Source organism: Blastomyces gilchristii (assembly GCF_000003855.2).
Source record: "Blastomyces gilchristii SLH14081 genomic scaffold supercont1.33, whole genome shotgun sequence".
Lineage (NCBI taxonomy): Eukaryota > Fungi > Ascomycota > Eurotiomycetes > Onygenales > Ajellomycetaceae > Blastomyces > Blastomyces gilchristii.
The window spans coordinates 22609-32392 of NW_003101650.1; the positions used below are offsets into that span (position 1 = coordinate 22609).

General features: G+C 40.6%; 1 protein-coding gene and 1 non-coding gene across 2 annotated transcripts; one reads left to right on the plus strand and one right to left on the minus strand.

Moving 5' to 3' along the window:
- Positions 1–3929: 3929 nt before the first annotated feature.
- Positions 3930–4018, minus strand: BDBG_17928. The gene has a single exon. It is a non-coding gene; the product is annotated as a tRNA-Asp (tRNA).
- A 1743-nt stretch (positions 4019–5761) lies between these two features.
- BDBG_08997 (uncharacterized protein) lies at positions 5762–9783 on the plus strand. Its single transcript, XM_002620540.2, has one exon. It carries the CDS (start codon positions 6659–6661, stop codon positions 8930–8932), a length of 2274 nt encoding a protein of 757 aa, XP_002620586.2. The 5' UTR covers positions 5762–6658; the 3' UTR covers positions 8933–9783.
- Position 9784: the final 1 nt, after the last annotated feature.

The window sequence follows — 9784 nt, forward strand, 5'->3', positions numbered from 1 at the left end:
AGAAGATAATTGAAGAATAAGAAAAGTTAGTAAATGAGAGATATAATATAGTGAAAGTTTCTTTGTGAGAGTGTATGTAAGATGCTAGCTGAATCAGAGATAGATCACAAGATTGTAAATACTAGTGATGTGCTAATCCGCATAAAGCTAGAATGAATGTCATGATCACATAAGTGTGACTGAATCTGATGAGAGAGAATGTGATTTAAAAGAACATACAACTGTCAGATAATAACACAGTCACTTCTGAACTTACTTACAAGTGTAAAGAGGTTATAGCAGCTACTAATTAATTTAGTGTACAATATATAAGAAGCCGGCGTACGCCTGTAATTGTACACTGACTCAAGCAATCTTTGAATCACATTACTACTGATTTACATTTATTTAATTTAAAATAAGTTTTTAAAAAACTTATAGTATAGTTTTATACTCTTTCAGATATATAATATTAATCAAAAACTTTTATTTTTATTATTAATATATAGAAATTAATAAAGTAAGTTAAATAATAATAATATTAAATATTTAATAATTTCAACTGAGTGATTTATACAGAGAAAAATCTTACTCTTAATAAAAAAGTCTTTTTAATAAAAAATGGATAATTACAGTAAGTTTTTAATTAAGAGAGAAAATATTACAAATATAACTAGACTGACTGTGTGACCGTGTCTGAGACCAGAATTAGATTTTTTAATAGTTTCATTATCAATTCAACTGATCTCATTACATAGTTTTAACATTAGATAGTAGTTTCATACTGTCTCAGTGAGACTTACTGTCTACTCTTATCACATTTTTCAAATGAGATCATGATTTTCACTTCTCAATTTAAATTATTTTTATTACTTTAAATGACTTTAAATCTCATTTGAGCATTATCAAAAAGTGTTACTTTTTAAAAAATTAAAAATAGTTCAAAAAAAACCTTAAAATGTCTAAAAATAGTAACTTTATACTAAGAATGAGACTAAATGAAATCAAATGAAATCACTTTCTTATTTTTTTCAAGTCATGATTTCATTTTAAGATCTGATATATAGTCACTTTACATGTTTTTTTAATGACTAGTCTCAGCAGAATTCACATCAAGAAATGTATGAGATCAGATTAAATGAGATTAAATATGAAATTCATAGTCTCAGTAGCCAGTCTAAATATAACAGAGTAATAAAATTATTAAATTTTTCAAATTTATTATTAATACAGTTCTTTTCATCAGCAAAGATATAAATTATATATAAAAAAATAACAACTTTTAAAACTGTTAAAAAAATAAATAAACTTATAAGAAGAATATCAAGTTATAATATATTATTTTTAAAAAATAGAAAAAAACAGATATTATAAAAAAGAAAATAAAATAGAAAATAATTTATCAGATAATAAAATAGTAAAAAGATATAAATAAAACTATAAAAGCTATTTAATAGCAGATTGAAAAAAATTTAAAAATATAAGAAAGATTTAAGAGTAAAAAGAGAAAAAAAATAAACTGCTGTATAATAATAATCACAATTAAATAAGAAACAAATTAAAGAATTTAAAAATTATTTTTTTAATCAGAAAAATACACTCTTAATTTTATAAAAAGTGACTAAATTATATTTTCAGAGCTCTGTCAGAGTACTCACAGATTTATTATCAGAGAAATCTGATAATATTATAATTTTTACTGATTTAATAACTGCTTACTCACTGAATCTATTATCATTCAAAATTTCATATTTTAGATAAGTTGTTAAGTTAAATATCTACAGAATTAGCTGTATATTTTTATATGTAATTTTCTATATATATTTTCATTATATAATATATCATCTTAAAATCTAATTGTATTGTTGAGATATCATTGAAAATATTTCATCATAGTGATAGCGAAATGACAGGTGTTAAGTGTAAGTAAGTGTTGAGTGATTAATTATATTAACTGTACATATCTACTTTAATAACTGAATGATTAATATGATCACTCAGTAACATCTTAACATGAGAAATCAAAAACATGAAGGTTTAAAACTCACAGAGAATACATTAAATTTAGAACTCAAGACATCTCAGATTTCTAATAAATAAAAAAATGTACAAATTGCTTCAATTAATTGCTCTATGTTTCTAAGCTAAGAAGTTACTATTGCATGTATCTAGTTGTCACTTATTTATATTTTCTATGTTCTTATAAGTTATGTTATCTTAGCATAGTCTTAACATGTATTTTCTTCTGCATAATCAATTACAGAAATAGGTGTTGAGTGGTTGATCACATTAGTGCAGATAACAGATGCATTGAAAGTGGTTCTGAGACATATTTAATTAGAGAGAATAGAACGTTAAAAAAAAGTTTCCAGTTCATACCCTCTACATACTGAAAAATGAATAAACCAATCTACGTAAATCGAGGAAGTACGGGCCCAAACATTGATGGTTAGTGTTTACACCGCTAGACTGCCAGGCCATCATCGTCAGCGGCTTCAGGAGGCAGGTGCCTGGTTGGCTGGCTCAGAGATAGATGACATCATGGGCCGAGCAGCTTGTCTTCCCGGGCCAAACACATGGAGCAAGTTGGAAGTGTTTCCCCCGCCTTCTCTCGGGTTGTATATATACTGTAGATATACTTACCATGTGTGGGCTTGCTCGTAGTGGTGCGGCGGGAAAGAATCCGCAGTACAGTAAACAGAGAGGGCCCTTGAAAGGCACAGGGAAGAAATGAGACTAATTAATTAGAGGATATGTAGGATCCGCGATCGCGATATATAATCCGTAACTGAGTGGATGAGGGATCTGCCGGTTTTCAGACCCTTTTTTGCCTTGTAGATGTATTGAGGTTACCTATCCTGTAGCATGTTCGCTGGAGAAGCAGGAAGCTTCGTCTCAGATGTATGCTGCTCCTCGGACGAAAATAATACCATACCCACAGAACTAACATCACTGCCTGCACTCGTTAAGCCCTGAAAGGAGAGTAAGTAAAAATCCTCCCTCCACCTGTTGAAAATAACACAGTGATGCGGAGAGCGGCAGCTCTACCGCATTCAAGATATCCAGAGGCCCATGGTACTTACTGTACCTTGGAATTGCTCCTGACTGTGCCATGCTCAGCAAAACAACGAGTAGAAGAACGGACCACGTTTCATGACCATCACCAATTCTAGCTGCATGACTGGCATATGGCCGGGTTAAAACAAGAGATGGACCAGTTTGGTCATGCCATGGCAGTTGTCGTCATGGTCGCCCTGAAGGCCAATATCTTCGGTGGTGAATCGGGATGGTTAGAGTTTGTGTTTTTTTATGGGAGGTGGCTATCTAATTACTCCCCGCGGCCAGGGCTTTTTAACCACAAGCCACCAAGCCAACCCCGCGCTACAACAGTCGCGGGGTAGGTATGGTAAGGCAAAGGCAAGATTAGTTTCTCGTCAGAAACACTACTCCGTAACAGCTCGTGAACAAAAATCCCTCATACAAGAGCAACACTACCTAGGTATGGTATGGTATGAGACAACCTCTCCTTGCACGTGGTCCGATCTCAAACCAGCCCTGGGATAGTTATTCAATAGGCTCCAAATCCATAGTCTGGTACCGACACCCCACCCACACGATAACGGGACAGAAGAACAAACATCTCAAGCAATAATGTCGGTGAGAGTAGAATGGCAACAGCTAAGCAAGGCACAAGCAGAGCTCAGAATTTCTAGTCTCATTGTGAAAGAATTAATGTTGAAATATATGTGTTTGCTCCCGTATAATGCTCAATGGAGATAGGAGGAACTATGCTCTGTTGATTCTCTCTATACAATACCAAAATGAAAGAGTCTCATAGGTGGCTGGAGCTTGGTCTAGATTAATTGTCACTGAACTGAAAGTATCAACATGGAAAAATGAAAAGTGAAAAAGCAAAAGAAAAAAAAAAAAAAGAAACAATAGAGAAAGATCTCCCCGACAGGGAATCGAACCCTGGTCTCCCGCGCTTGGCAAATTTTCAAATGACAAGCGGAAATCATCACCACTAGACCATCGAGGATGAATTTCTGCTTTCCCAGCCCAGAGGCCAGTCTGTTAAGTCTGCTAAGTTACAAGCTTAATACAGCTTTGTAGTAAAAAGTCTGAATGAGTTGATTTGAAGTAGAGATAATATATATCTATCATCAGGCTGCGAATCAATGACTGTTTCAAAGGGATTGACTGAATATCAAGCCCAGTTTGATCTCAATGCTTTTGCTTTGCTTTTGTAATTAGTTTTATTCTCTAGTCTGGCTAATTTAGTACTTGCTTTCAAACTCGTTTCCTCTCTTTCTCTTTCTCTCTCTCCCCCTCTTTTATTTTTTATTTTATTTTTTGTCCAATTAAGGTTGTTTGTTTTGGCAAATGACCAGGAGGCTGTTGGGCATCAGTAGTGTTTTACCAATTATTGTCCACCTAAACGGGCCAACAAAACGACACCTGGACAAGCTACGGCTTAGCATTTTCGCCTTGCATACGTTTGATTGTTTGGGGGAAACAGCTTGCATATATGGATGATGCAAGTCATCACAACACTTCAAATAAAAAGAAGCTAAGATTACCAAGCTAGTTATTAAATCCTCGAATGGTGGTGTGTGGCCGCGAATCTGGTTGTAGTTTCGTTTCGTTTCGTGTCGTTTCCTTTCAAGTATATAAATGCGCATTTGTTCGCGGTTAGGGACAAGGGATAGATGTTTAAAGTCGACGTTATATTTCGAGCCTGTATGCTGGACGACTACCCTACCATTGAAAACGAATGCCTTGCTTTCTCTTTCAGAATAACTTGTGATCCAGCGTTGATTCCGAATTATTATTGCAACAGTACAGAGTAAGTACAGAGTATTCCCATTATTGGTTATGGAGGGTTATGCAGGCTTTCCGGCCATGTAGCGCCATGCAGCACCATGCTGATATGTGTGGTATTATGGATCACCAACCATGGTCGTCAAATTGACCTGCAACTGCACAGTCTGCACTGCACGTCGTTCAATTTCGCGTGTTCTCGTTGGGTGGGGTGTTGCACAGCAGCCGGGTTAACCCCCACCCAGCATATGAAATTCTTGGATTGCAGATAATTATGTCGAGCAACATTGGTGCAACGCGTGCGGCTTGCGCGGATCACTCCCGACAATTAACTGACTTATTAACGATCTTCCAGCCAAGTCACCAGGGCATGTGTACATGTAAATAATACCTAGGTAGGGGCAGTCGACTTGTGCTCGTTGCCCGACTTTCGAGGAGGTGTTGCTACAGGCTTTGTGAGCTTGAATCTCGATGGCTGCTCTTTGTTGATGGTAGCGGCTATGACGGAAACGACTCGTGATACATATAATAATTATTAAAGACTTGGTCTAATGGTTCGATCTACGCAGTATGCACCGGGAAATTGTTTTTTGCTTCGTTGTTAGGCCCCTTGTTCGCCTCGTAAATAGCAGGTTGTCGTGGTTGCTGTCGCTGTCGTTATGTGGATTAGTTCGCTGGCAAGACGGGGCCAACCTCCACCCGGTCTGGCTTCAACTGAGGGGTATTATTATTATTATTATTATTATTATATATTATAGTACGGAGTATGACAAAGCTAAACATCCTCCCTCCTATATATAAAATAAGAATCAAATCAATCCCAACTGTTGACTTATGGAATCAATATACTATGGTTCATAGGTAGGATTATTTATCGCTGCTGTGATTAGTTAGAGTTTGGCTGGGTATTTGTTGATACGCGGTAAGTTATCTATTATTATTAATACTGCGTATTATTATTACCGGATCAGGGCTTCAGGGCTCAGGCTCAGGGCGGCTTAGTCAACACGCCCCATCGAGTCCCCCCTTCAAGAACTTCTCGCTTTCTTCCTCTTCTCCTCCTCGCTCTCTCTCACATTCTCTCATCTCTCTTCTCCCATCCCATCCTAGGCTCGTTCTATCACCTATCTGCTTTCTTGTTTCCATCAATTCCATCGTCTATCTTTCCCTTCTGACTGAATACTCTGTGTTGGTGTCCACAACACCGTCACGCCCCGTTACTGTGACTTGGTTCCCGTGTTTGTTTGCCCAACCCTGCACCAGGAAAATCGCAACGCCCTGTGGCGACTTACCTCGGCTTGGCGATTTTTACCGCCATCGCCCTCTGTCCCTCTGTCCGCCAACACGCCTAGAAGCCACTTGATCTAGCTTTATTCTCCGCCGTCTATTATTACCTCCGCTGTGAAAATATACCTAGATAGTTATTATCGTGCGGTCTCTACTACGACAGCCATCGACCTTGCTTTGGCTTCGTGCCTCGTCTCCTCTCCCCTCCGGTAATTTTGTTGACATTCACGGCCTCTTCCGCGTCCTTCAGGTCAAGATGACGATTTACCTCTTATGACAATAACTTTTTGACGGGCATTTCCCTTGCTCCTCAATAGTCTTCCAGAGGACAACAAAGCATCAACTCGACATTGCCCGGTTTAACTTCACATTATCAGCAATCATCTAGGTCGCGCATCACTTTTCCTTATTGCAATCTGGGAGGCCTTTCGATTTTTTTTCTCGTCGTTTTTCTCACTACCATTTACGATACGCCCTACGTTGATTTGCTCTTGTTTCTTTAAATTGGGACTTGATTAAAATACTTCAGCATCCGATCGGAAGGAACCCGCGCCTCTTGTGGTAGTCAGCTATGATCGGTGCCCTAACCAAGATGTTGCGTTTATCCAACACACCGGGCGCTCCCACAAGCGATGGTGAGGAGATTTCTGCCGACGCAGACGAACCACCAGACGATCGAAAACTTAAACTGTACTCGAATTTGCAGAATAATGCATCTCAACCATATGCCAAGGCGAAACTTATCATTCCAGACGCAAAGAAAGAATCACTGCTTACCCGAGCTCTGCTCAGCAGTCCCGAACCTTCACCTATTGATTCCCCACATCAGGCTTCACATTCGAATGACTTGAATAGAAATTACCCGCCTTCGACCTATAGCAACATCAGCGGACCTTCGACGGCAGAATTGACCAGCGATGGGGAAACCAAAACACCACCTCGGCCTGAGTCACCAAGCCCACCCATTCCCTCCGCCTTTACCCATATGGCCCCCACAACCCAGGGGCGTTTGCAATTTAAGGCTCTTATAGCCCCTCCTACCGACACTCCCGGTTCGGAAATCGAAGCCAATCTCGGACGGAAGCGCCTGATAACATTTGCTTGTGGACAGAAATTTGACGAAGAGACGAAAGCTTCCAGCGAACCAGTGAAGGATACAAACCATGGGCCCAAACGTAAATCCATGCTGACTTTCGTTTGTCCTTCACGGCTGGCCGGCGATAGTGAGGGCAACCTTGAACGAACAAACCATCGCAAAGATTCTTTAAGCCAACGAAATGGAAACTCGCCTCTCTCTCTACGCAAGTTCAGTTCCGACTCCTCATCGTCGTCACAGGATAAGCCCGATAGAAGCGACCCTCCTTCAAAGAATGCACAGTGTGCTCCTCGTGTTGCGGGCCTTGGTGGGTTTGAACTTTCCGATGCTACTCGTTTTCACGAATTCGGGAGTTCTTTGGAAGACGATGATTGGGTAAACCAAAGGACGGATTATAAGGACAAAATGACGCTGAATGATTGCATGAAGAAGGAGCTTGCGATTAGAAAACTTGGCGAGGAAGCGGAAGAAGAAGCCCGACAAGACGAGGAGGATGCGGAAAATGACGAAGACGATGATGATGACGATGATGACGATGACGACGATGACGACGATAACGACGATGATGATGATGGGGACGATGGGGACGATGGGGACGATGGAGATGATTCTACACTACAGGATGGTTTTTCGGACGCTGGCAACGAGAGCGACAATGAGGCCGGGTTTGCAGACTCTGACGAAAGTGATAACGAATCGGAATACGAATTCTGGGCCCCGTCGATGGCAACCGCAGCTACAAGCGTTGACAACGTCGATTTCACTCGCCAAGATCCTGGACGACGAGGTTCACATTCTTCGATTGAGTCTTCAGAGGAACGTGAGAACGACCGCGAAAAAATGCCACCCCCTCCGCAACCCAGGCCCTGCCAAAGACGCCGTCGGTCGGGCAAACTCCAGAAGCATCGCCCTGGCACACCAAACCTTCCTGATAGCACCGACTTCGTATGCGGAACCTTTGACGAGGACCGTCCGTTGGAAGCGGCGTATATTTCCTGCATGGAAGAGCGTCGCCGGGCAAAACATATCCTTATTCCGCAGGACATTGACCCAAGTTTCCCCACCACAGACCCCGAGGATGAAGATGGAGACGATGATGACAATGACGATGACAATAATGACACCATCGAAAACCTAGATACGTATGACTCCGAAGGTCTTCGTGGAAGGCAGAAAGCCAGCAGCCGTAAGACCAGTCCAAGTCGCTCTCCAAAACGCCTTCAGTCGCCGCCTCCTCCTCGGCGAGTCTATGGGAATTCTCCGCGACGTCTACGATCGCCGCCGCCAACCATGAGATTGAAATCTCCTACCCTGTCGCGTCATCCTCCTCTCGCCACTGCAGCCCTCCACCCTGTCGGCATGAACATCACTGGCCTTTCACAGAGGACCAACCGGCGCCGTACCAGGTCGCTCCCTCGCACCCCGAATCCCTTCTTCGCTCGCCTAGAACGCCGTCGATTGTCGAAGGCAATGCATAATATAACCAGCACTAGTGATTCCAGCAGCCACGACATGCACACCCGCGGACCCATCGATATTGTTGTAGGTCTCGAAAAGAAACGCCAGAAGCGGAAAGAAAAATTCTGGCGCCAGCACTGCCGGAAAGCTGCAAAGGAAAGTCTTGAGCGCAGACCCTTACCCGGTAAAGGTGCCGAACGCATGAAAGAACTTGGACTCGAAGCCGCGGAACGCTTTAAGGCGTATGGCGTTGGCGTTGGACAAGGTGCTCATCTTGTGCTTTCGATATAAAATTTATCCATGCTGCATTCGTGTCGTTATTTTATTTTCCACCCAAAAAGCCCCTATTCAAGAGCATACTTTTTGATTTTGTATTTATGCTGTTTAAAGACAGTTTTCGTAAAATTTGTTTTTAGCTTTTCTTGCGTTACTCTTTCGTCTGTATATACCTTTATTTTATACTCACTACTGTTCTTTTTTATATATATCGTTTTCGATATCCCCTACATCCGGTACATATTTTACGAAAGATCATACTCGTTTACGATTTGATTTTTTTTCGAAACATGATTGATTCCCCTCACGCTATCATGTTTTTATTCTGCCTGGGAAGTACTCTTGTATACCTATTTCCATATCTCTAGCTTACTCTACAACTATTAGACTAGAAAGGGAAAGGCTTTCATTATTTCTGATGCATTTCGCGCGGCCATCTTAACTTCGTTTATTACGCCCCCTTTCTGTTGTTGTTATTGCGTAACGAGATCATGAACTTAGCTTTATCTTTGCATTTTTCATTCACTACGTTCGTTACGTTTTTTTTTATATATTTTCTTTTTATATGTTCATTTTCTACTTGTACTTGGCGGATGTACTCATTAAAGACTGTCTTCTTTTGAGTCGAAGAAAAGGCATCTGAAAGATTAAGGGTCAGGCACCTAAGAATATCAAATAATCGCTGATCAGGTGTTGCTTTTGACATCTATAGATATGAAATTTTCCAATATATAGTGTTTGGAAATGCATGCGCTTCATAAAGCCAAGACCAATCGTATATACTGCCAACATTCCCTGCTGCTCAATCCACACTAGCCCCAATAAGCATTTCAAGCGAGATCCGCGGCTCATGCAGTTATCACGTGT